Raw genomic sequence first — 27,625 nt, 5'->3', positions numbered from 1 at the left:
TGGCACCAATGACCTAGGGAGGTGGTGGGCTCTCCCACACTGGAGGCATTCAAGATGAAGCTGGAGAGCCATCTGTCAGGGATGCTCTGGAATCCTATTCTATGAAGTTTGCACGCTCTTCAGATAACGCCGTGAACCTCCAAGGCATCTCCTGCACTAAATGCCCTCTGTTCTGTTTTCAAATAGATCGCAGATAATGAGTTATAAAATTACCCCATTGTGTTCTGCTTGAGTTCCCTCTGTGAAAAGAGGAAAAACAGCAAGAAGAGATCAATGAAAGATAAGGAAGACTCAGATATGGGGGTGGGGGGGAGGAAGCAGGTGAAGCAGGAAGGAAAGCAAGTGCATGTAAAGAGAATCCATCGTGACCCTGCATTTAAAACAGAAGCAGAAAGCCCCATTTTAAATGCAGGATTTTAGGCTGGTGTAGAGATGCTCATGGGGCCGCGGTGGCTTAGTGGTTAAGATGCTGAACTGCAGACCGGAAGGTCCGCAGGACAGCAGTTCGAGACCCGAGTGCTGCATGACAGAGTGAGCTCCCGTCTTCAGTCCCAGCTCCTGCCAACCTAGCAGTTTGAAAGCAAGAAATTGCAAGTAGATAAATAGGTACCGCTTCGGCGGGAAAGGTAACAGCGTTCCGTGCACCTTGGTGTTTAGTCATGCCTGCCACATGACCAAGGAAGCATCTTCGGACAGCGCTGGCTCTTCGGCTTAGAAATGGAGATGAGCACCACACCCTAGAGTCGGACACGACTGGTTGGGGACACCTTTACCTTTAAGAGATGCTCATAAGCTCAGTTTGTTGCTTTACAATTATGGTATGAAATAGTGCCCCACATGGGTGAATATGCCATCGTCCCCTTGTCCAGGAAAGATTCACATTGCTCTGGCTCACACGTATGTGCTCATCTAATTTCTTACCACAACATTGCTGCAGTTTGGCAATAGAAGTCACAGCACCATAAAACAGAACTTCTATATTCCCTCAATGTTTAGTGGAATTGGCCAATGTGGTGTAATAGTTAGTGCTGGACTAGGACTCAGGAGACCCCGGTTCTAGGCCCCACGTGCCCACAAAGGTCACTGGGTGACTTTGCACCAGTCCCAGCCTCAGCCTAACCTACCTCACAGGGTTGCTGTGGGGATAAAATGGAGAGGAGGAGGAGGATGTACACTGCCTTGGGCTCCTTGGAAGAAAAGCGGGATAGAAATGTAACCAAAAAGTAAAATAAAATAAAAATAATGTATTCAGCTTTGAGGACTCAAGGGATGTACATGCCAATAGGCAAACTTTCTTTTCTTTTTTTATACTTTTTATTCTATTTTTTATCTTTATAAATGAAATAAACAGTACCAACAACCTAGTCATTATCTACAGTTTCCAACGATAAAAAGTATTCTTAGGAGGACACAGCAATAATGAAAAAGAAAAAAAAACAGAAGGAGGAAAAGGAAGAAGAAAGCAAGAAAGAAAAAGGAAAAATATAAAAAGTTACTTAAAAGGATTAAATTTAAACTCCATTACACACAAACTTCAAATATCATTCTACTTAAAAGTTATACCTATAACATTGCCAATATTACAATTCAGTATAGCATAGATAATCAACCTTACATTTCAATATCATATCATCAGTCTTCTAGCAAGGGAGCAAGCCTACAATTCATTTCCAATAACCATATGTTGCCCTTCAGTTAACATATAATAGTAAAGCTTAACAGTTTAACCAGCCAAAGTGTCATAATAATGATAGTAATAATTTAAAAAGGAAGGAAATTAAAAAGGATAAGTAATAATAACAAATCACTAATAAATTTTATGCTACCTATATTTTAGATAGCGTCATTTCTAAATATGAAATTCTAAATTCTATATATGAATGTATACACATCTATACACACACAAACAGGAATTTTATTATACGGTATATCATGTGTAATGTAAAAAAAGAGGAAGTAAGAAAAAGAGAGAGAAAAAAAGGCGGGGGATATATGTAAACAGTCCTCTGCACTGGCATACTGCCCAGACCCTATAACCCAAACAAATCCAAAAAACAATAATTGAAAAGTTCCCAGCTCATGAGGCTGGGGAAGATGTCTCCCTTGCCTTACTTTGAACGCCAGCTAGCCAAGCCTCTGCCATTTCATGATTTAAAAACTTTTTCATCTGGCCTTCAAAAAGAATGCAAAATATAGCAGGGTATTTGACATATTGCAGATTCATTTGTCTTGCCTAATTTCTCGCCTTGGTAAATTGCCTTCTTTTGTCAGCGATTTCTTTATCCAGAAATAACATAACTTTGTCTCATGTTGGCCCCCCAAAAAGTTCTCCCACTTCTCTTGCCAAGTGCAAAATATGATTTTTGCAGAAACTCTTGCAAATTGAACTATAACAGTATAGGCAGTCTCTTTGATGTCATGAACTGTACCTGGAACACTTGTATGCATGCTCAACATCGACTAAATCAGATGGCAGAGCGAGTAGCTCATGCAGAAATTTATCTAAGAGTTCAGACAGACTTATATCAGCAGGCAGATCTTTGATACCAGGGTTATGCAGATTCGCTCTACGAGTAAATGCCTCCAGTTGGGAAATTCTCACAGACAGGATATTATGGGAGGCATGCATAGCCGTCTCTTGAGCAGACACCTGGTCTTGGAGAACATTAACCTTCAATTCCATCTTTTGCAAAGAGCTATTAATGAAATCCACGGCCCCTTGAAGGTTAGTAATAGAATCTTGGATTGTATCCAGCCTCTTAGCCTGTTCTGCTAATTGAGAAGACGACGTTTTTATCAGAGCCAGCAACTCCTCTACATCTCGGGCCTCTCTAGAAACCTTTGCCAAGGGAGGGGCTGGGGGAGTTGGCGGTGGTCCCGCAGCTTTTTTCCTTCCCCTTGATGCTGCCATCCTCCCCTTCCGTAAAGAAAGCAAGCAAGTATAATTACAAACAGTCACTTCAACAGATTTTGCAGGTCCTCGGATATTGTTGGTATTTTTAATTCATAAATACTTTTGGAGCTCGTCAGCCCTGAAGTCTCCTAATTGCATAGGAGTTTCAAAACAGCTTTGAGTAGATGACGTTCAGGAAAACTGACCGTAGAGTCCAGCTCTTCTGCTGCTCCGCAAAAGGAGTTGTTCTTCCAAGACCTTATCCAGATGGTACTCTCGCTTCCCCTTTTAATTCCAGAGTAAGACGAAAAGGTTTTTCAACCTTTTAAAAGCTGTTTGAGGAGGCGACCTGTGGAGCCTCCGCAGGACGCCTGCCAGGGCGACATGGCTCCTACCGGAAGTCCCCAATAGGCAGACTTTCAAGAAGAATGAACATCCTGGAAAACCGGAGTACACAAATTCAGCTATTAAGGAAACACCAGAAGGGCTTAGTGTTTGGAAACAGATTCAGTTCCTTACTCAACCGTGGGCTTTCTAAGCAAGTGCAGAGAAAATTAACTGTTGGTAGTGAAAGTCTCTGCTGATGTAAAAACCCTCTGCTCCAGTTGTCTAACCTTGAGGGCCAGCAACTTTGCTGTTTTTGTGCCAGTTTGTCTATCCATCAAAAAGGTGGTGTTAGGAAAGGTCACAACCTGCTTCAAAGACAAACTCACAAGAGAGTATCTGATGATAGTAAAGTATTCAAGACCATATTTAAAAAATACACACACACCTCATGAGAGGCAGACTCCTAAACGAAACATTTATTTAGCACAAAATTCAATGTATTAATTATAAAAGAACCATACTTATTTCAGGGCACTCTCTTCTTTCAAGTTTTAAAAATCACTTTATGAAGCCATATGAGATACATACATAAACCAGCAGTGTGGGCAATGAGGCGGTTTACTTGTGGGTATAGCCCGCTGGTAGTCACAGCTGACTGACGGTGGAGGAGACAGGGTGACCTTCCCCCAAGCTGATGTCCTCCAGATGTGATGAAGTTGTAGTCCAAAACATTGGGAGGAAGGCTGAGACACGGGGTCGCTCAATCAACACTGACTGCCGAATGGCTTGTACACCCCAGCACGGGCCACGGATGCCAGCAGGAGTTGCTACCCAGAAATGCATCACATGCTCACACAGCGCTGAGCTGTCCCATCCCCCTGCCCTCATATTGGTCAACAGGAAGGCTCTGTTCTCTCCCTCTCACTGGCAGGGTCTACTTGCAAGTAAAATGCCTCAGTGGCCGCTGTGGCATATAAACACATGTGAAAATCTAGCTAGGCCTCTTTCGCTGTACAATAAGGCTTCAGTCTTCAACATATTCTTCAAACATTCGTCCTAGACATGATGGTCTGGCTCACAATCACGGAACGTGTGGGCTGTGCTGACAAGTATTTAACAGCTTTTAAGGCAAAATAAAGTTTCTGTCCTACAACCTTGACTCTGATGAACATCCCCTTCTCCATGCATTTAGATAGCCAGCACAAACAATTAGCACGCTGCCTGATGGATTTACTTCAGACTGCAGTTGGAAGTAAGGGATTTAATGCTTGGATGTTTTCTCAAGTGAAAAGCTCTGTGCGTGCATGCACACACGTGTTCTATACATCTTGTTTAGGGAGTACTCCAACACAACCTTCTCTCCCCTCTTCCTGAAGTGGTACAATTCAGGAACAGACACTATTTTTGCTTTGTTTCACAGCCTTCTGTGGGACATTTTGAGAGAGGAAAGGATATTCAGGAGAGAGGCTAGCAGGACTGCATCTTTGGTCAAGGTTAACATAGGACAATGCATAACACGTTTGATGAGAAGTCCATCTGGATAACATTCAAGATGACAACTCACAGAAATACAGAAAATCCCCCAAGCAAGCCTTCTGCAACAGACACAGGTATGCATTTCGTACAATTAACCACAGTTTTACCCACTGATATCATTATGTGCTTTTTTAAAGCTCAAAGTAATTCTCTAGAAAAGTGCTGCAAAATTAGGCTATTAGTGAATCTTGAAACTCACTACCCTGATTTAAATACAAGAGACTTTGTACCTTTTGGTAATTAAAGCACAGCAGACTTAACATCTAGCAACACAAAACACCACCCCAGGTCTTGCTCTACAAATACGATCACCCAACTGGCAGAAACAGAAGATGAGCACGCAAACGGCACACGCGCTTGACATCGCAATAATTCTGCCGCTGCTTGCACAGAATCTCAATCTCAGCTCACAGGTGGGCAGCTGAAAGATCCGTTTTTCCTCCTGTTGTTACCACCTGGATCAGACTCCCAGAGCCAGGCCGGTTTTTTCCGGCGACCCAGTCATAAAAAGTCCTGTTAAAAAACATGAACAACATTTTGTGACTGAATTCCATTACTGCAGCTTCACGCTCGATATGCTCTTTGATCTGCCTTTTTAAATACAGTGTAGAACTTAGATGTCAAAGATATCATGTCCAGTGCTCCTCACAACAGATTTTACAGTGCAAGCCTATGCATGTTTACTCAGAAGTAAGTCCCATGGTGTTCAAAGGAGCTTACTCCTAATGTGTGCTTAGGACTGTGGCCCTAATGTTTCCATTTTAAAATGTTTGATTTGTGCCTATTCAGTCTTACACAAGGACTTGTTAATAAAATACTATAATAAAATTATTGTTGTTGGTTGTCACTAACATACATGACACTTTACAGGGCTTCATAAATAAAGGACAGAATCCTGCCACAAGGAGGTAAACTATTATTATTCCCATTTTATAGGCAAGGAAGCAAGGTTGAGAAGACTGCGGCTCACTTCAGGATGTCCCACCTGGGTACTGAATCCACTGTATCCACCAGACAACGCTGGTCACAGACGGCGGAAAACTGCTTTAGATGTATAAATAGCTTGGTTTGGTCCCCACTGGCAGGGATCCTGCGAGAATACAATGCAGGGATAGCAACCTATGACCCACAGGCTGTATGCAGCTCTTTGTTGTTCTCCTATGTGGCCCGCTTGGGGGGGGGGGGCACCCACGTTTCCCTTGCACAATGAGAGGTGGATGGAAGTGTGTCTGTGTGTGCATGTATGCAGCCCCTGACTCTGCCACTCCATTTGGCCCTCGGGAGCGAAAAGGTTGCCCACCCCTGGTGTACTACTGTTTCACCATGTATAAAAACACACTACATCATCTAGGTTTACACACACGTGCGCATACTCCCTGTACATTAATTCACTGAGGATCTAGGCCAGTGTGCACTAAGTAGATTTTCAAGGCACAGGCAACTGGGATTCAAATAGCAATATCTCAGGCAATAACTGTTCAGGCGAGAAGTCTCTGCTTACTCACTCAGCAATGAAATCTAATGGGGTCCAGGAGCTGAAGTCCGCATCAGGCATGGATTTCCTGTTCATCGGTGTGTCCAAGGTAACCCTAGGATAAACACAGATAAGCCCATCACTTGTGCGCTGGTGCATCTGATAAATGTGGTCTGCACTTCCTCTTTGCCACAACACAGAATGCTCAGTACAGGAGAGTGACGGGAGATTATTCTTTTTATTAAAATCTAGCCTTCTTACCTAATATGCAGAAACAAAAACAAGCTGGTTGTATATCTTTGTTCAATAGGAATTTCATATTTGCAAGCAGGCATTTATTATCCAGAGGCAATATTACATATAATACACAAATACATGACAAATACATGACAGAAACTGATGGCAGTTTCAAGAGGCCAGTGTTTTGAGCAGAGGTGGAGTGCCTAATCATTCCTTCCGCCCCAGATATTTATCCACCTCCATCTCCCGCAGCTGCTTTTCCCTCCACAGAGTGCCTGTTTAAAAGCATGGTGGTGATGGGTTGAAAAATAGCTGGCTGAGAAAGAATTAAGCCCCTCCATCTCCTCCCCCTCCCCTCAGCTGCTATTCTGCTCAAAATCATGTTGTTCCAAAGGTGCTTTTCAGTTTCCCTTCTGCGACTTCCTTACACATGCCTGCTTGTTATAGATCGTTTGCCATTCAGACAGAACATTGTAACGCCATAATGCACGATATAGCTACAGTCTTCACACAGATGCCCAGGAACAAGTGCCATGGATTTCAGACGCTAATTTAATATTATTTTCTGCGGAAAGCATCAGACCTAAACTAGTACAATCTTATCCTCATAGCAGCAAACCATACCTGATATGCTGTTAAGAATATTTTGAATAATGAGAACCAAATCCTTTCTCCAGGCAAAGCCAGAAGAATTAACAGACATGACATTCAGGATCAGATAAACAGGGCAGAAGAATTGGGCTGCAATCATAAACACACCTACATAGGAGAAGGGACTCATTCTGAGTAACCACACATAGGGCTGGTTCATGCGCAATGGGAAGCCCCTGTGGATGAATTTCTCCGTGGGGCTTCTCATCGTGGTGCTGGCTGCCATTTTGAAAATGCAAGCTGTGGCGGGGGCACGACGTGGCTTGTAGATATGTGCACACCTGGCAAGGGTGGGTTGTTGGAGTGTTTAACAAGCCACCCACAACCTGAAAACAAGCCATGTGTTCTGACAGCAACCCCCACGGGGACATTCACCCACGGTAGCTTGCCGTTACCTGTGAACCAGGTCAAATAATAGAGCTGCAAGTCAGTATAGAATGTATTTTAAACACAGCTGCGTCAGACTGAAACACCTACCTTAAATTCATCTATGCTATAAAGTAACTGTGGATAAGACAGCTTTTAGGAATTAAACAAGATTCTCTAGAATATCAATGTATCCTATGCAGACAGAAGAGGAAACACCTCAGTTCCCCACCCTCTTGTTTTGTTATATTATTCTGTGTGGCAGCCCATGCCCACCCCACAGAGAAGGGGAAACTTTAAAGGATTGACTTGGCCAGTTCTCAGCCATCTAGTCATTCCCAAGGCATTACTCCTCATGTGAGGACTTGCCCAGTGCCCAGAAGCCTCTCATCTGCGGAGAGTGTTGGGGACTGAAACCAACTGACACCTGTGCTTTCAAAGGCATCCATTTGAGGGGAGGGCACATTTTTGGTACAGCACAGCTCTGTGGGCCAGATGAAACTAAGCAGTGGGCCCAATTCAGCCTGTGGTCTGTAGGTAATCCCCCCCTCCTGTATTTGATGAATCCCATATATTCAAATAACAATATACTCCTCTTCAGGTGTTCTAAATTTGGGGAGAATAAACAGAGAAGAGCCCCCTCTATCCATGGAGAAGGGGCTGTCTCCACATGATCCAGAATGCTGGAAGGTCAGAATCACGTGGGTCTAAGAGGCTCTCCTCTTCACAAAGTTGCCTTCCATGCGTAGAGGGCAACAAGAGCGACGACTGAGGAGTGGAGCTAGTGTGCTCCCCCTCCTCACATGTTTGCTCTCCCCAAATTTAGAACACCTGAAGAGGGCTTATCCAGGCTCTACAACTACAATATTATCCCATTTTGTAGATGGGGGAACTGGGGCTGAAGGGGAGTAGCTTGCCTAAGGCTCCCTCATGAGTTCATGGTACAACTGAGGTCTGAACTAGGGACTTCCCAAGGTAAAGCTCCATCTCTTCGCTGCTATACCACACAAAACAAGCATAAATTAATGCAAGATGGCACAAAATGAGCATTAACATTAAAGCAATTATATGTTCGAATCCAAGTTATTTAAGGCACAATCCTATGCATGTTCAGACCAAAAAAAGTCCTACAACTCCCAGCATCATGGCTGGGTGATGCTGGGAGTTGTAGGACTTTTTTTGGTCTAAACATGCATAGGATTGCACCACTAATGATTTTAATAAAACAAAATTTAACATTAATAAAATTAAACATTAAGTGGCAGGAAATCTGCTTCCTTTCCTTGTCAGTCATCCTCAATTTCAAGTTGCCGGGCCAAGTATTCAAAAATTAGATTTCATGATTTAAGAGGTGGTTTGTTACACACACTGCAGGCATTTGGTACACTGACAGATTCACGCTAAAAACGGAGGTAGGCAATACTAGATGGTAAACACTTAACTACTTACGGGAGGACAGCAACCGTAGCAGCCCCAGGTGGCAAACCACTGTTTGAACCAGACAGACTCTGACAGAGCTGATGGACGGCTGCTTTGGCCATGCCATAGCCAATCATTCCTAAAAGGAAGGAGAAAAAAGCATCACTCTGGTACAGTAAAAAGGGTTAAGGTTAAGAAGGACAGTATGTTCCAGCCTTCCCTGATCTGGTACCCTCCAGATGTTTTGGACCACAACTCCCAGAATTGTGTTTCTTGGTGCAGAATTTTGATTCCTTGGGCAGATTTTTTTTTTAATGTTTAGTATAAATTACACAGAGTCCTGTCTATAGCTTACTATACTGTTTCCAGACTCTCTTTTGCAAAAGAAGCAGACGTGAAACAAAGATGACCAGGACTATTTCCTAACTATTGACAAAGAAGGTTGAAGTTCATTTGTCCTTGAAACAAGGCAGGCTAAATATAGAATCCAAGGTAAACTAACATTTAGGAAGACAAACATGAGCTTAGTCTTATCTCCTTTCACAAGTCTGAAACAAGCTGCATACCATAAGCCTTTCTCAAATGTGAGTAAAGAGCATAATTGAAGAGCATAAAGATTATTGACCAAGTAAAAAACGACAGTATCAGACCGATATATTTTACCTGGGGTTCCAGATAATGCTGCTTTTGCCCCAGTTAGGGTCAACAAGCCCCCTTCCTTCAGGTGCTTGGTAGCCAAGTGGCTAGAAATGGTTGATGTCCAAACACTTTGCTTCCACATCAGGTCACTGTTTTTGTATACAGCTGGGAGACAAAAGTTACAGGATATATTTAGACATCACGAGTGCAACAACACGTATTACTCTGATCTGCTACCTGCATAACCAACTTTCTGCTGGAATGGCTACATTCACCTTCTCTCCCTTAGTTCGTCAGATCTCTTCATCTTCTGCAGCAGAAGCTCAAAAAACCGCAACGACTTCACAGGGTCAGATCTCCTTTGCTTTATCTGCCATCATGCATGCTTTCCTAGGTATACCAGAGTACTAGGAGATTCAGTATCCAACATGAATATTGTCATTCCGATCCATATTCTTCTGAACCTATGCAATTTACTTTCCATCGGGGGGAAAATATGGCCAGCCATATATGCATAAACTAGATTGGGTTTAACTTGGTTTGTAGGAAACACACAAGCCACAATCTCATGGTTCAGACATCACAAGAAGCTGTGGTTTAACAAGCCATGAAGTCTCCACTGAAGCCAGGCACGCAAGAAGAGGATGCATTCAAACTTCTTCCTGATCCAAAATAAAACCCAATAGTTTGGTGGACTAGGAACATTATGTCTGAACTGGGCCAATGGTTTTGGATGTTGAACATTTGAGAAATATTAGATTCAGGCTTCAGGCTTACAGACCCATCTAGGATCAGTTGGTTCTTTGAGAGATGGTCTCATGTGCTTTTAAAAAATATATGAACTTAACAATCTGCCCTGAAGTCTTTAATGTCTGCAGTGATGGCCACTGGAAAGTGCTTTGTAGCATTATGTAAAAACCTGGTTTTGATTTCAAACAGTATTTACTAACTTCTTGGAATTTAATGAAAACCAAGCCCCAAACCACTAAAAACAGGGAAAACATCCAATGTACTCTGATCTCTTTAAATTCCAGATGGAACAGCATGGGGAGAATCTATGTTGCGAAAATGTGGGGAAAATGTATTTTTAGCAGCAATCTTTTTACCATTCAAATATAATTCCAGTACAAAAAAATGCTGCATATGGTAACATTAAAATTCTTCACAACAAGACAAAACAGGGAATCTAGTTCTGTTTAGCAGCATCAGGGCAACATCTAGCAGGCTGATAGACAAAGGCTCAACAGGGGCCTAGCTGAGCTACTCCAAAATTCTCTGTGTGAGGCAGGTCTCCAGATGCTCTGAAGCCCATGACATGGGGCCTCCCCAGGGATGTAGCTCCATGGAGGAAAGCAGGCTTTCAACCGGTGCAACTACCCAGAGGCTGGAAGCAACCTGTGGAAGCGCAATAGCCCAGGCTTTTTTTCTTTTACCGTCAGTATGGTTCCCACCAGGCCAATTACATCCTCCCATGGAGGATTTTAAAGCCTCTCCACTGGACCTAAGTATTCAGAATGGCCTGTTCAGGCGTCATGTTCTGGAGAGAACTCTCAGCCTGGTAGGCTCTTGCACACCTCTTTCCCTCCCCATGGGGAGAGCGCCACAACTGACCTGGGCTGCGCTACATTTATCTGAATGTGATATAGCCCTGGCTCAATTTATTTAAAAGATCTTCTTCATATTTCCCAGAGAAATATGAGCAGCAACCCAGGTTTACTATTCATCCGTCACGACTCCCTAACGAGCTTGTGGCACATGTGTTTGCAAACAGGTGTTTGCTGCATTCACACAGTCATATTTTTAAGCATACTCTTAAAATACGGATGGGCCAGACTTTGTATCCTGGGGAGTGGAGAGAACACCAGTGTTCCAGGGACCAAAAGTACCTTTTGCCACCCAAGCTGATCCCCCCCAAACAAACTCCAGTCAAGTGCCATAAAGAAGTTGGTGGCATCCAGCAGAGGGCTTCCCAGTTATAGAGCTCATTTGACCTCAGGTGTAATAACATTACATGCTCTGATAGAAGTCTAAATGTTCTGAGTCTGGATACAGCCCACAGAGTCAGTTGGCCATTCCCGATTTAACACATCTTTGGGGTGTCTCTTGACAACATTCATGGAGTGAAGTACCCCTGACAGAGCAATCCTATGTGTGTCTACAGTGAAGTAAGTCCCATGGAGTTCAATGGGACTTACCTCCCAGGTCAGTGTGTATAGGATCGCAGCCGTAGCGAGATGTTAACTGCTCAGAGGAGTAACATTTCAATTGATGTCCATTGGATTTCAATGTAGGTTGGATGGAGTTTTTGTACTCTATGCAGGTATGAATGAAAAGAGGCCATTCTGAAAGCTACTAGAAAAGGCAAAGTGGAAAGAACTTCTTCAGCTGCATTCATGAGTTTTCTGCTTACATTTTGCTTTTGCACTGCCTCCAGCCCATCCGCCAGCTACACAAAGGATGGCGTCAACCTTTTTTTCACCCAGGAGCTTCTCAACATCTGCTGTCACCTTTAAACATGTGAAGACAAAGAATTGGTGCAAGAACTTGGCCAGGAACATGCAAACATTCAGACCAAACTACTGGCACTCTCAGGCCTAGTTCTCAGCGTAGTACTAAAACTCTCCTTGGGCTGCACAACTTCAGTCTGCCGGTTGAAGCTTGCATAACTGGATGCTCAACCATACCAAAAGAGAAAGAAATGAAAGTCTCTGCACATAGACAACTAGCGTGTTGGGGAGCTGGCTAGGCTACAAGTCTTTGCCCTGACATCTTGCTGTCTTTTTATATGCCTGGAAAGGTCTGTGTGTTGGAACAGCCATGTTCTGAAGTGGCATAGCTCAGACACAGGTTTAGAACTCAATGACAGCCAAAGCGGACACAGAGAACTGGTTGCTTATTCCAGGGTCTGCCCTGCTCAATTATTTATTGTTGTTATTATTATTATTATTTAATAGATTTGTATACTGCTTACCATATTTTGAAGAATATCTCTAAATGGTTTCCAAAATAATTTAAATACATTAAAATACATCATAACATACCTTAAAATACAAGTAAAATATATAATTGCTAAAACATATCAAACATTGAGAAATACATTAAAGCCAATACACTACCACTTTTAATGAGCAGGGCAGCACATCCACTCAGGGAAGGCCTGAGTGAGAGATGGGTCTTTAATTGGCACCTAAAGCCTGCCACAGTTGGTGCCTCCCAAATGCCAGCGGGAAGTCATTCCGTAAGGTGGGTGCCACCGTGGAGAAGGCCTGCTTCCGTGTTGCTGCAAGATGGCAATCTGCAGGCCACGGTACAGCCAGCGAGGCCTCCTCCTTAACAATCTCACAGGTCTGTATTGGGGAAGGTGATCTTCCAGGTAACCTGGTCCCAAGCTGTTCAGGACTTTATATGCCAACAGCAAGACCTTGTACTTCACTCAGTAGATAACAGGTAGCCAGTACGAGGCATGGGCGAGAGTTTTTACATCAAAAGGGGAACGTAACAGGAGAGAGCTATACTCTCCCACACCTCCCCTCCCCATAGTTCATTGCTTTAAGCCCTTTTCTCCCAGCCCAACTAACACTGGAAGCCAGAGAGAGAATGGCCTGAAATGACAGGATGTGAGGTGGCTAGAGGCGGAAGGACCAGCTTCCCTCACCCGTACACCACTATTGATGCAAGGCGAAGGGCTCACCCCAGCTTTGTGCTCAAGCGAGGCAGACACTTCAACAAACATGACTGCCTCCATCATGTCAAGCTTGGCCCTCAGAACCAGGCTTTTGAAAGTGGCAGAGAAATCAGGATTCTTTGACTTTGCTTCATGGGAACAGCAGAAGTCAACTGAAGGATGCAGAGCAGGTACTGCAATAATTACGCTCAGCTTAAGGGCAGTGGGACTCAACATCACAGTCATGGGGGCCTGTGAGAGCCCCCAAGGATATTGTAGGGTCCTTCCTGAATGTTCATCTTGAATTTAAATACAAGCCCCCACCTTAGCCCTTGTACCAACAGAGACACAATCATATATGGGCCAAGGCTTAATATAAGCCAGCACTTGCCAAGCCTCAGCCCTGCAACCGGTTTTCAGTCTTCAATTCTGGATTGATCAAGTGGTGGCAATAAAGAGGGTGACTCTGAGCAAACACAAAAGGCATTTCCCTCACTACTAAACAACCTCCAAAGGACCCCACCTATCCAGAATTAGAAGGCAGGGCTTTCAGAGTACAGGAGGCTGCTTCCAGGCAGATTTGAGCCATGGCACCTCTCTTCTTAGAAGGCAAGGCACCCAATAAATTATGGGAAAAGGAGAACAAGCAGCAAGAAGACAAGCGAGGAGATGAAGTGGGTGGTTTGAAGATCTCCTGAAATAAATGCCTTCCATTACACCGTAACATGTATTTAAAATATATCACAACATATATCATGGATAGAGGAGTGGCCTAGATCTGTCATGCTCAAGGCCCATAAATCATTTAACTGGGCTGTACATGGTGTGTAGTAACGTTCTCGCTCTACCTTTCTCTCAACTGCATGACAGGTAGAAATTCAACCAGTGTAGCACCTCCCAGCATGGCAATTCAGTGAATGGTGAGAGCTGCACCAACCTTTCTGACCGTCATATCGCTGAGAAAGGAGCAGAGCCGGGGTCTGAAACCCCTCCCCGAGAGGAAACAACTTAGCATACATGGAATGTTATTTTAGGTAGCTCATCTCGATGTCGAGATCCAGATGAAGTTACCCTAATGCTCTTTTGACTTCATTTCAGTTGCTCAAAATAAAAATACAGGACACACACAAAACCATGCAAGTTACCTGATCTGCTTGTTCAATAAACGAATCGCTCAGTTTCACCACAACGTTGGCACACGCTTCTTCGTTTTCTGCTAAGTCAATGCTGGCCACCCACTAGTAGAAGACAATAAGACCCCCTCCCCTGATTTTTAAAAGTTGTTTTTTGGCTTTAACACATGCAATAATTTCCAAATACGTTTCAGACATGTAGGTGGGCAGGAGGAGTGTCCATTCTTTAGCTGCAGATTTCTTGACATATCTTGCCAGTCAGCAGACTTTGGTCATTTCACAGCTCCGCTGAAGACTTTTAAGAAGGCCTTGAAAACATATTATTTTACCTTGGCCTTCTATTGACATGACTGCTATTGTTGCTGTTACTGCTTTTAACATTGTTGTTGGTTTTGTTGTTGGCTTTTATTGTTGTTTTTATCACTTTAAATATTTTAACTGTTTTTATGTATTTTATTGCTGTGAGCTGCCTTGGGAGAGCTTCTGCCCCGAAATATTTTAAATAAATAAATAAATAAATAACCTTGCCAAAGGCACATCAGCTTGTTTTTTTCCCTTTGTTGCAGGGAGAATGAAGGGCTGCGGGATGGGCAGGGCGGTTAAAAGAAGAAGAAAACTCCTTTGTCCCTTCCCGCCTCCCCAGTAGCCCTTTGAGGTTTGCACGTGTTATTACTGAACATGCAAAGAGGTTTTTAACCACCCACAGCCTCAATTCCTAAATGGGAAGGTGGAAGCGATTTAACGAAAGCGATTTGCCCAAATCTTAATTTGGGCAAATCTTTGCCCAGATTTGCCCAGCCTATCTTAAGGCGCGCCTCCAGCAGCACCAGACAGGCCGCTTAACAAGATCAGCCTCGGATGGCCTTCTCTCTGTCCCATCAGCCAGGACAGCTAGACTGGTGGGGACGAGGGAGAGGGCCTTTTCTGTGGTGGCCCCCACTCTGTGGAACTCCCTCCCTAGGGAACTCCGTCATGCCCCCTCTTTAATGAGCTTCCGTCGTGCATTAAAAACGTTGTTGTTCAGGCAGGCATTTGGGGTGGGTTGGGGTATTTTAGAAAATGTTTTTATTGTAGAATTTTATTGTTTTAAACTGTTTTTATTGTATGTTGTACATCGCCCAGAGTGGCTGGGTGACCAGCCAGATGGGCGATTAATAAATTTAATAATAAATAAATAAATAAAATCTGTTTGGTGAGTCCCTGGCAAAGCAAGAATTTCAGTAGGTACATATCCTCGTCCAGCTTTCCCCAAACCGGTGCCCTCCACATGTGTTGGACTACAACTCCCAGCATCCCTGGCTGGCAGGTTGGGGAAGGCTGGAGTAGTTCCCACCCGACTAGGGTCAATCAGGGTCAGGGTGGGGGTGGTGTTTTTAAAACATCCACATTTCACAACAAAGGCCAGGCAAGAAAAGCCCTTTGCAGCGAATGGCGCGCAGGGTGGCCAGGGTGGCCACGGCGCCCCCCCCCCCCGACTTGCAGAAATGAGACCCTTCCCCGGTTCGATCCCTTCCCACGCCTGCTAAAAATAAGCTCACCCAGTTCTTGGCTCGGAAGTGCTGCACGCAGCTGGAGCCCAGGGCCCCCCGGCCGCCGTACACGAGCACCCGGTGCGCCTCCGCCGCTGCCATCGCGCTGCCGGCCCGCCTGCCCGGAGCCGCTCTCTCGCAGCTCCTCCTCCAGCGGAGGACTTGCAAGCTGCCTTCGTAGCTCCGCCTGCCGGGGAGGGAAGGAGCCAACTCCTGCGCGCCGCCGAGAGGCCGATGCCGCCGGCTTCCTGCCTGCCGGGGGCTGGCTGAGGAAACAGCCTGCCATGCCAGCGCGCTTTCCGGAGGGAAGGCGCTCCGTGTCCTCCCGAGGGAGGGCCCCTCTTGTTCGTTCGTGTGGTCGAAGCGTCCGTAACACGCAGGGAGGAGTAGAGCCAGTCAATGAATGAGGCCATAAGCGGTGGTGTAGCGGAGGCAGGGCCCGCAGGGATGCAGCCCAGGCACTTTTTCATTAGCAGGGACTCTGATGTCATCTGCCACCCCCCTCAGAATTCCCTGTTCCCTCTGAGCTTAGCTGCGATCCTCACTGTAGCTGCGGGGGGAATGAATTTTCCAAGCAACAATATGTTGTTCCATGTTGGAATGCAAAGTCTTTGGGATGATTTGGTCTGCAATGGGCAATTAGGACCTATTCCCTTTACCAAAGGCATGCTCCTGGTGGAGATGAAAGCTCCTAGAACTGGTGTTGATATGGATCGACGCAGGTGCCTGAAATGTTTGGACTGACCTTGGAGACTGTTACAATGAGCTCCTGAGTTTCCAAATTTACCACTACACCACTGTGGGTGGGGGCAAGGGGGGTAGTTCAATCCAGCTGGGTGTGTGGACATTTTTGTTGGAGGGCGACGGGGGGGGGGGAGATATTGAAGGAGCTTAGGGAAGACTAATGGGTAATGTTGGGATGCTAAGGGAGTGTGCAAGGGGGCTGTTTAAATGAGAAGGGATCTGTCCATGAGGGCTGAGTTGAGAGGGTGAAGTTTCCATACAGTATCATATTTTGAAAACCTAAAATGTTTGTGAGTGAGTGAGTGGATGAAAAAGATTTTAACACTCCTGCATTTTTTCTCGTATGTCCAGTTGAAATACCCCCGCCTTACTCTCAGCTGCACTGTTTTTGGATCCCAGTTGAAGGCTGTGTTAACTTAGAGGGGGCGTGGCTGTGACTGTCACGAGGGGACCCTGCGCTTCTGAATTTCCCACTACACTACTGGCCATAAGTTTCTCATAGGAATGCACTGGACTGAGACAAGCAGTGCCACAGGAAAAAAGGAGCCTCCAAACCAGTCACGGGTGCAACAGGGGGTGCCCCAAACACCCCCACACACCAATCACTCTTCGATGGGAAGCGTGGGAACGGCCCCTCCTTGCGCATGGCCTCAATACGGTGTCCTTCGGAATGGCCCTAGGAACGCCTTGGATGGAGATGATGACAGGAAACAGCGGGAGCGCCAAACTGCTGGCGGGTGATAGAGTCAGTACCCCAAGCATCCTAAGAGTCTCTGCTGGAGGCATGCTGAATATTATGGCCATGCATAAGGAGGGATGTTTGGGCGTACTAACCATATCACATGTGAGCAATTTTGGGGCTCCTGCTCTTTTCTGCAGGGCTGCTCATCCCAGTCCAGTGCATTCCTACGGCCATTCCAAAGGACAACAATATTATGGTGATGCGGAAAGAGGGGCCATTCCTATGGAGCATGCATTGCAGGAGCATTACGATGTTTGGAGGTACTACCTGTGCGCAGTTTGGGAGCTCCCTCCTTTTCCTGTGGGGCTTTTGGTCTCATTCTAATATATTCCTATGGCCATTCAGAACTCCAGGCCGTTTGTAAGGGGAGGCCGCTGGGGGCAGGGTATGTGTGTATGTGTGTGTGGCCTGTATAAGCATGGAAATAATCCCAGGCAGTTTTTGGGACACTCCCCCCCCCCCAGGCCTTTTGAAACGGGTGCTTATAGAACATTATGTAAGATGGCAGTCTCCTGTTTATTGCATCCTAATTTCTTTGTGTATCTGGAGGTGATCCCTAGAAACTGCTGTGTTGGGGTCATCGGAGTTGTTCCCCAAAACCATACCATTAGTGAGTGTTTTGATTTAGAGTTGTTTTCTATGAAAAAATAAATGTTTATCTCTTTTAGGTATTTTGATTTGAAGATGATCCCTAAAATCTTCCAATGATTTCCTATGGCCATTCAGAATGAACCAATGCATTTCAGTGGCCATTTGGTGCCCTTGTTTTTTGTACACCCTTGAACTGCAGGGTTCCATTTCAAGTGCTGAATGATGTCAAATACAAGATGCAGGAGTGCATATATCAGATCTGATCAAGACAGGTTTACCAGCTCATAGGAGGAGCAGGACTCTGAAAACTGGCAGTTCCTGACTACTGGGAGTTGTTAGGCTTCCTCTGACCAGTTGTAGCTGTGCTGTGGTAGGTTAGATCACATGGCAGATCTGATTTTACGTTCTGAATCTGCCACCTAGAGAGGTAGATGCTGAAGATCCCACTTAAGTGTGACATTAGCAGCTCAGCTGTCAACCTCAATCACCAATACAATGTTTCTTGCTCTCTTATTTCTCCAAGAGGTAGGAAGTTCAGTCTTTACAGACCTTTAACTAGCATCGCTTCCCCCAAAGCAATGCTACATCCTTCCAGTCCTCCAAACAACTCCTTACAAAATACTTGCAAAACTCAAACATATTTTCCTGCCTCGAAACCAGCTTCTGTCAAGTGCCGAATCGTTTTCTTCTTTCCCATTCCAAGGGTGTCTGTATAAGCTAGTAACCACCAGCCATCAAAAAGTCATCAATGCTCATTAAACTAGCATCTTCAGCTGGCAAATGCACAAAGCCTCCTGAGGTCATTTTGCATTTTCAGGCAGGGTGCATTGCTGGAAAAGCCTGTGTTTCTCTAAGCAGCAACCAATTTGCATTCTCTTTTATGTCCAGAAGATTGCTATAATAGCCAGCCCAGGCATCCAGAAATATTATTTATCCATTTCAACAGATAACAGTCTTGGAAAGCAGAGTATCATCAATTTGAGAGAGAGATGGCAGTCATGACATTCAGAAAACACAAATTCAAGGAGATAGCCACTTGGTGTCACACAGTCAGCGGAGTCCTGGTGCCAATTCTAACATGTTTATCCTAGTTTGCTTCCAGACAGTTATCAGAGGCTTCTTAGCAAATTGATTAAACAGGACTTGCAGCTAAACATCTTCCAGGTCAGAAATGGATGTCATTTGAATATTTAAAACAGGCAAAGAATTTGAGCCTTTGAATGAAACATTAGTCATGTAACAGATATGGTGTTACTCTCTCAACAACAAGCACCATTGCCCTCCAGGCTGATGCAGCTCTTTTTTGCTGTCATTGCAGATTATTGCAGGAAATTTACTTTTGGAGCTGATTTTTATTTTAACCTGTGGACTGAAAAAGATGTCACGTAAAAGGATGTTTTTGAAACAACTGGCATTGCCTGAAAAGGATCCAGCATTTATCAGTGTTGGGAGGCCTTGAAAGATGATTTCTTGAAGCCCTTAGAATGCCCGGCTGCTTCAAACAGACCTTGTTTGCTTTCATTGCTATATTGAGCTTTGCATCATTTATTTTGATCCTCGTTGCAATGGGCACCCAGAAATGGATGACTGGAAAAATCCTTTGCAAGACCGGAGCTGAGCTAGTCAACGCCACAGACCCAGAGCTCATCAAATTCATGGGGGAAATTTACTATGGACTCTTTGGAGGTGGTAAAATGCGCCAATGTGGGTTAGGTGGCCGGCGGTCCAGATTCAGAAGTAAGTAATACTTTGATTTCGTTTCTAGAGCACATAAGCAAATGTTCAGATGCATTCAAGATGGGTTTCTTTACGCTATGCTGATACACTCTGAAATGGTTTCCCCAGAGCTTATTTTATCAATGTTATTTCTTCTTCTAAAGTTTGAATGAAAAATGTGGCTATATTTTTATAAATGATTATTCTTGACTAAAATGTGGGGGCTTAAAGGGTTCACCCCAGATACAGCAGTGAGGATCTTGAAGGGGATAGAAATTAGAAGGCCCAGGGCCATGAGCCTTATAATGGAGAGGAGGGCTGGCCAGGCAAAGAAGTAGAGAATAAGTCTAAAATTATTCCTTTGACTTGGCAAAAGACCAAGCAACAGATGTGGCAGAAAAACCACATTTGAAAGGCAGAAGAAGGAGCTCTGTAGCTCCCTGTGGCTGGCTGGGAGTCTTAGAGGAGAAAGAAGTGGACAACAATAACCTCTCTCCTTTCTAATGCCAATGGAGCTCAAACTTTTCCTGCCCTCTTCTTCACCCATCATACTAATAAAAGACCATAAAAACCACCCCGTTAAATGTTTTATAACTAATCTAGGTGTTCACTTTACACCTTGTGTAGGGGCCATTCTTGCATTTGTTTTTAATACATTTATTAAAAAAAGGTAAAGGTGTCCCCAACCAGTTGTGTCCGACTCTAGGGTGCGGTGCTCATCCCCGTTTCGAAGTCGAAGAGCCAGCGCTGTCCGAAGATGCTTCCGTGGTCATGTGGCCGGCATGACTGAACACCGAGGTGCACGGAACGCTGTTACCTTTCCCGCCGAGGCGGTACCTATTTATCTACTTGCAATTTCTTGCTTTCGAACTGCTAGGTTGGCAGGAGCTGGGACTGAAGACGGGAGCTCACTCCGTCACGCAGCACTCGGGTCTCGAACTGCTGACCTGCCGACCTTCCAGTCTGCAGTTCAGCGTCGTAACCACTAAGCCACCGCGGCCCCTAAAACATTTATTAGTAACTGTTTATTTAAAATAAATACACTATAAAACCAATATAATAATGGAATAATTAAAATGATTTTTTAAAGACTAGAATACCCAAAACGTCTAGAAAGAGGGGTAAGGTCTCTAGTGTTGCCACATCTGTAATGAAACTGTGTTGCATGGGGCCTCCGCTTTTTTACAAGGGTGCGGGTCTGAGAGGGCTGAAGAGAAGAAGGAGCGACGTTTTCCCCCTGTTTTCCTTCCCCCATCCCCTCCCTTGAACTGTTTCCCTCCCTTCCGGGGGCGTGCCTGGGGACTGGGAGGACTTCCTGTCACACCCAGGGTACATCCACTGATCCACCCACTTCCTCCCGCCCTTTTTTACGTGGGAATAGTAGGGGCTGCAGAGGTTTCTGCATGGGCTTGGAGTGGGTGGTTACAAAGTCCGATCTCCCCCTCTGAGCTCCAACGTCTCTCTCTGCCGTTGGAGGGGGAAATCTGATTTATCCTATGGCTCCTCATGAGACACCCTCCCAGGGACCATAGGATTGTATCTAAAGCCCACTACTAGTGGCATCATTACAGGAAAATAATTCAGGAGCAACGGTTTTCAGACTGCTGTAAACGAGGTGGCACTTCCCCTAAAGAATCTGTCTGTAGGTGCTTCTAGAACAGCTTTGTCGTGAATAGTTTCTGAGGCATGGAGCCCCAGTATGGGGCTAAGTATGGAGCCCCAGCATGGAGCCCCAGTATGGGGCAAAGATAGTGTTGCCATGGTGACCCATGCTGTGGTGATATATGTAGGATTATTACAGTAATGCATTATAAGCCGGACTACATTTGAGGACTGTGGAAACTTCGGTTAGTTCAGAATATAATCACTAGGCTACTAAGTGGGACCAGGTCATATTATCCCAGTACGTAAAGAACCACTGGTTGCTGCTCCATTTCGGAACACAATTCGAAGTGTTGCTGCTTACCTTTAATGTCCTATGCAGTTTTAGATCTGGGTACCTGAAAGAAGTCTGTTCCTACATCGACCTGCGTACGTATTGAGATCATCATCTCGGTGCCCTGCCTTGAAGTGAGGTGGCTGGTGACCCAGGAAGGAGCCTTTGCAGTAGTGCTGCTCTCCCATGCTTTTTAAACGCCAGTTTAATTGAGTTGACATTAATAGGGTTTTAGAAGTAAAGTAGGTGTGGTGGGCCCAATCTGGACTGGGACCCTGGCCTGAGGATAAGGGGGCTTTAAATCTTTGCCCCACCCACTTCAGACCCGATCTGGATCAGGGCTCCCACACCTACAATTTGCTTTTTAAAAGTCATTTCTGCAATTGGTGTTCTCGTTTGCCCTGACTTCTGAGTTTTATTGTTTTAATCACTGATCTTATTGATTGCTTTTGTGTTCTTTTTCATTTTTCTTACAAACCACCCTGGAAAGCATTTGGCTGCAGGGCAGAATAAGAAAGAAAGAGGGACAGCTGTCTGATAGTTCAGGTGCCTTAAAAATGTTGAAACCCACACAAAATAGAAGGAAATGTTGCTGGGGTTCACATTTTTTTATTCCACTCCCCCATCCCTCCCTAAAGCTGACATGTACAGATTTGATCCTGGCCCTTAAAATATTTGGTTCTGATGCCTAGGAATTGTTAGTATTTTTCAACAGATGCATTCCCATATGTGTTTATTCATTAAAAAGCCCAATTGAGTTCAATTGGATTTCCTCCCACATAAATTGTAAATAGGATTTCAGTCTAAAGCTGCAGTTCTATACACACTTACTTGAGAGCAAGCCTATTGAAGGTAATGGGGCTGACTTCTAAGTGGACATGTATACGACTGCACTGTTAGTGGCTTTAAAAACACAGAAGAGAGGCCCATTATTCTAATTCATCTGAAACTGCCAGCTAAAATGTTTATCTGAATTTAGTTGCTGTGGAGACAATCCTGAAATTGTCTTTCAAGGCCTCTGAAGATGGATTATATTGTCACCAAAGTAGAAGCAGTTGATCCATTGTTCCACTTCACTGGAGCTTGATTAAATTACCTTGGCCTGTCATAAACAGGGCTTAATTGTTTAAAGTTAACAATTGTTTTAAGTTAACAATGAGGTGCTTTGCTGTGTCCACACTATGGGAAGAGAATTCCCTCCTGTCTTGGAGACCAGTTCAACGACTCAGGTCACCTGGGTGGTGATTGTCCTCTCCACCACATGCAGGGTTGGCCGAAGACCTTTTGCTGCTTGAGGCAGAGCAGCAAATGGCACCGCCACCCACCCAAGTGAAGGTGTGTAGTACCAAGGCCAGCCAGGTTATGTTAGCACATGAGGCAGAGAATCCCAGAAGCCCCTCTCCCCAAGGTAAAAGTACAATAATAAGAAATTAAAAGACCAAACCCTTTGCTGCCCTTTCATGACACCCAACCTCTGTTGCCTGAGGCAGCTGCCTCATTCTGCCTAATGGTAAGGCCGGCCCTGACCGCATGCATAACGTAAGGTGTGTGTCAGATGGTGAGCATGGAGGACTGAAGAAAACCTTTTCCCTTAAAAAGGAATTGGAAAGATCACCTGAATAGAGGGCTTACACACAAGCCTCTCCAATGCCTGCCTTGCGCATTAAAAGCCAAGTACATGGAGAAGGGAAGAATCACACACCCACTCCTCTGTCATGGGAAGGGAATTAATTCCAGTAAATGTATGAAGCATTGGACAGATGAGAACTACCCTTCATGGTTCATAATCCTTTGGTTTTCCTCTTTATTCCTCATTTTGCTGAGGAGAAGGGGAATCAATTCCGTATGCCAACGCAACTGTTCCTTCCAAAGTACATGTTCGGTCATAGGATACTTAGAGGAGATTTCAAGGGATAGATTTTGGCTGCTAATTCCCTTCCCAGGACAGAAGAGGGGGTGCGTGAATCTTCCCTTCACCATGCACTTGATTTTTAATGTGCACAGCAGGCGTTGGGAGGGGCTTGTGCGTAAGCCCTCTGTTCAGGAGATCTTTACAAATTCCACAAACCAAACTAGACAATATGTTAAACACGTGAATGCATTTAATGCATCTGATTTTTGTTATTTTACTAGCTGGGATGGAGTGGAGGCAATCAGGACTGGGACCATGGTGCACAAGGGCGGGGGGTGTTATGGCTTTCACCCTGAACCATAGGCTTGATGAATCCTGTCCTTTCCCCTGCCAAAGTTACTGTTCTTTCCACATGGGAAACTGTTATTGGCACCAGTGGCAGCTTCGCTCCTAGAGTTGGGGTGGTGGTGAGGTTCTTCAGGACTACGGCACAGGGGAAAAGTCCTAACAACTGCACCCTGTGTACCACAGTCCTGATCCTGACACTCTCTTGCTGCTATTTAAATAATAAAAAACATGTTTGCCGATTTAGTACATCATCTATTTCCGTCTAAGACTGCAAGCCTGCATTGCCAAAAACAAGCTGGCAAACTCAAGGCTAGAGTTTTTAAATGTCTAGATTGCGCTTGGCTCTGATCTTCTCATCTAAACCCATAATTGTAAGGAAATGTATATGAGAATAAAGTAGTCAAAATGTAAATATACTACATCGAATCTGTCAGAGCTGGGCATGAACTGCAGTTTTGCAGTCCTCGTGGCTGCAAAATATGCTTAAAAGCGTGATGGCAATGCCTGATGAAATTCCAGAAGCCAGAGAGGTGTCTGAATAAGATTTCCACCTTTTGGGGTAGGGGTGGGGTAGTGGAATGCAATGCTCTCTGCATAGGTCTGTGCCCTTCTCCATCACTGTCCAAACCTGACTAAATTATGCAACATCATAAAAATGCCAAAATTATGAAAAATAAGTATTGTGCAACTGTTTTGGACAACCGGGGTGCTGAATGTGTTGGTGTGTGTGTAGAGAGAGAGGGCAGAGTTATCCTGGATCAGGGCAGAGCAACATACAGACATAAACCGTGAACCCCAAAATAATACATGTGAGCTGGGATTTATTTGCTTTTTTGTTTGTAGCTGGAAGATTCCACCTCCATTCGTGGCCAAGACAGGCAAAGAGATCAAGAGCGTAATTACTCCCTTAATGATCAGAGAGTATTCTTCTCACAGTGCATCTGACTGGGAAACCTTAATAGCATCTTTGTGGTCTGCCGCTTTTACACAACAAATAATGCAACATTGTTTTCTTGTCTTTATCAGTATTTCCAAATCTGGTGAAAAAGCTGAATGCAGCTCTCCATGTGGTGATTATCCTCTTCCTTTGTGTGGCATTTTCCTTTGCCCTTGTCAGTTTGGGATTTTGCATCTTAAACATCATGAAAGTTCCCTATCGGGCTATTAAAGGCCCAGCAGGAATAGCCCTCTGGAACATACTTGCAGGTAAAAGTTAATTTTAAAAAATAGCTGCTGCACACAATTAATGATTAACGGCCACTATGGTTATGTATTTGTTTCTGTAGCAATGTATTGCATGCAAAGTGATTAACAGTAATGATCTCATTCATCATAGCAATTCCACCTTTTATTTCGCTACATTAGAACCTGGTTTACAATATCATTGTGCATGTTACTAAATGTTCTTTTGGGAGATTCCATTTGTGTCAGATACAGTTTTAACAACAGAGTTCTTGATGAACTCTCACCACATCCTTGAGTGTGTTTTTGCTCCTAGCCCCTTTCATCTGGTCAAGGCAAGCAAGCGGTTGCATGCCTGGGGAGTTGTGTGTCGTGCTGGCATACTGTTGGAGCAGTTTGCTCTATAAGCCGCTTTCTACAAGGGATATGCTCGATCTTTGCAGCACGTTCTGGACTGCACTATTTTAGATTGCAGGCAAGGGACTGCATCTTTGAATGTGTCTCCCCTGCCCCACAGGGCCGACCCAAGACGTTCCCCATTCGATGTACAAAAGCCAACCAGACTAGTAGCTGAAACTCACTTCACCACTGGGTAGCTTAAGGGTGCAGGGCAGGCTTCACTCCTCAGGTTCTGAGGCCTGAGGTGTCTGTCTCACTCTGCCTAATGGCAGGGCCTGCCCTTTCCCCCCCAGATTAAAAAAAGCGCTCCTGCCTATAGAAAGCTATGGGCTGTCAGGGAGAATGTTTCTAGCCTAGCCCCCTCCCTAATATACTAGCTGTCTACAGTGGAGGCTGGTAGCTCCGATGTCAGTGGGACAGTGAATCTACCGTGGGTTTCAGTCAGAACCAGTCAGAACTCCAGAGGAGCTATCCAATGAGTTCTGACTGGTTCTGACTGAAACCCAGAGTGGATTTACCGCCCCACTGACATTGGAACCACCAGCCTTCACTGGCTGTCTATGTCTAGTGTTTGTGGGAGAGAATTCAGTCCTACCTGTGGTCTGAAGTCATACGCTTCAGTAACAGGTTTGCCACATACTCTGCTGTTTCTGTACATGGGCCTAAGTTAATATTTGGTATAGAAATTTTAAAGGGCTGAACATCCTGGTGGAAAGAACACTTCACTCTATGAGCTGCTATACACATTGAGAGAAGCAAGGAAAAGTGGAAGCGGCTCACACCTCCGTGCTTCCAGGCAAACTGCAGCAAGGGAATTTGTACATCTCCCATGTGACAAACTGTGTAAGTTCTACATACATTTGGAATTCACCTATCTTACCACAAGCAAAATCCACAAATTTCCCCTTTGTACATTAAAAGAAACCAAGTGACGTGGTGGCCACTCAACATAAAGCAAACCTTTGAGCTACGTAGAAAAGGATGGCAGGGTCAACTATTTTGCATTCAAATGTAGGAATGACTTTTTGTTCTGAATTCTCTTGCAGGTGGCTTTGCAGTGCTGGCAGTGACCTGCTTTATGGCCGCTGTCAAACTGCATAATCTTACCGAAAGGATTGCTAATTTCCGGGAAAATGTCTTTCACTTTGTCATCTTGGAAGAACAATATGAACACTCTTTTTGGCTTTGTGTAGCAAGTGCAACAATTCATGGCGTGAATTTATTACTGGTTGCCATCAGCGTGATTCGCTTCCCTACCCTGAAGACTAAGACAGAAGAAGCAAATGTTACAGCAGAAGACATAATGTACTAAACACTTGACTGTTTGGGTTTGCCACTTGGCCAGCGTTAGACTAGTATGATCTGTTGATCTGCTCTACCTTAAAGTAGTTAACAACACTGGCAAGGACATACAGGGGTGGAGGAAGTCTGCTGAGCAGCACAGGTTGGCCGGTTCGGGCAAATGCTGAGGCCCAGTGGCCCATGGAGGGCTCACCAAGCCAATATCTACACCATTTCCGTGTTCCACTGCAGCCCTGGGAAGACTGAAAGCAGCACAGAACTTCCCCAAGCTGTGCCAGGAGCCCAGCACAAAGCAAGAATGCCTCGACCATGTTTACCTCATGGATATGCTGTGCGGTGGATAGTTTAGACTTGCATTCATTTAAGGAAGGCCAATTCAAAATTGAGGAAAAGCACATGCTATAGCACTCATAGGATTGTACCACGAGCATCTCTACACGAGCCTGAAATCCCACATTTAAAACTGGGCTTTCTGTTTCCATTTTAAATGCAGGATCACGATGGACTCCCTTTACATGCGTTCCCCCCGCCTTTTCCCCCTTATCTGAGTCTTCCATGTGTTTCAATATACAGCCACTAGATGGCGCTGTTATTGTCTAGCGCCTTTTATTGCCTTTTCCTTTTTCACAGAGGGAACTCAAGCGGAACTCAAACAGTGTAATTTGATAGCTCATTTATCTCCTATCTTTAAAAAATGAAATAAAGGTCATTAAGTGCGGGAGACGCCCTGGAGGTTAACAACATTATCTAAAGGACCTGCAAACTCCCATGAGTAACCAATCTCAATAGCAAGATAAAAGCTCCTTGTGAAGAAGCCCCACATCTTGGAATTTAGGTGGGGGATGACATTTTTTTAATGTTCCCCACATAATCATCTGCACGTGCAAAGTAAGCATAGTGGGAAGAGCTCTAAAGCTAGAACCTTCCTCCCTGTCATGCTAG

At 44.7% G+C, this 27,625-nt stretch overlaps 2 protein-coding genes across 2 annotated transcripts in view; one reads left to right on the top strand and one right to left on the bottom strand.

Annotated features, from left to right (window-relative positions):
• CLRN2 (clarin 2) overlaps window positions 1-27,407 on the top strand; it is a 58,683-nt gene extending 31,276 nt beyond the window's left edge. Inside the window, exons 2-4 of the mRNA XM_084860347.1 lie at window positions 19,267-19,685; window positions 24,827-25,006; window positions 26,428-27,407. Coding sequence (XP_084716473.1) covers window positions 19,433-19,685; window positions 24,827-25,006; window positions 26,428-26,693 — 699 coding nt within the window. The 5' untranslated portion in view covers window positions 19,267-19,432 and the 3' untranslated portion in view covers window positions 26,694-27,407. The remainder of the gene's footprint in view (window positions 1-19,266; window positions 19,686-24,826; window positions 25,007-26,427) is intronic.
• On the bottom strand, window positions 1,275-16,011 carry QDPR (quinoid dihydropteridine reductase). The gene is made up of 7 exons (XM_084857059.1): window positions 15,881-16,011; window positions 14,355-14,447; window positions 11,956-12,052; window positions 9,570-9,710; window positions 8,937-9,045; window positions 6,262-6,345; window positions 1,275-5,269 (listed from the first exon to the last, which is right to left on the bottom strand). Exons 1-7 carry the CDS (start codon window positions 15,971-15,973, stop codon window positions 5,164-5,166), a joined length of 723 nt encoding a protein of 240 aa, XP_084713185.1. The 5' UTR covers window positions 15,974-16,011; the 3' UTR covers window positions 1,275-5,163.
• Window positions 27,408-27,625: the final 218 nt, after the last annotated feature.

This window comes from Heloderma suspectum, chromosome 5, assembly GCF_057233095.1.
Source record: "Heloderma suspectum isolate Gila_16-S chromosome 5, 16-S_ref, whole genome shotgun sequence".
NCBI lineage: Eukaryota > Metazoa > Chordata > Lepidosauria > Squamata > Helodermatidae > Heloderma > Heloderma suspectum.
Note: the sequence above shows the minus strand (reverse complement) of the source record. Positions and strands in the feature narration are given on the sequence as shown.

Coding starts and splice junctions, on each gene's coding strand:
- QDPR (XM_084857059.1), bottom strand. CDS start 15,973: ATGGCAGCGGCGGAGGCGCACCGGGTGCTCGTGTACGGCGGCCGGGGG. Junction 12,053..14,354: donor TTATTGAACAAGCAGATCAG/GTAACTTGCATG, acceptor ACATGTTTAAAG/GTGACAGCAGATGTTGAGAA. Junction 5,270..6,261: donor CCATTAGATTTCATTGCTGA/GTGAGTAAGCAG, acceptor GTTTTTTAACAG/GACTTTTTATGACTGGGTCG.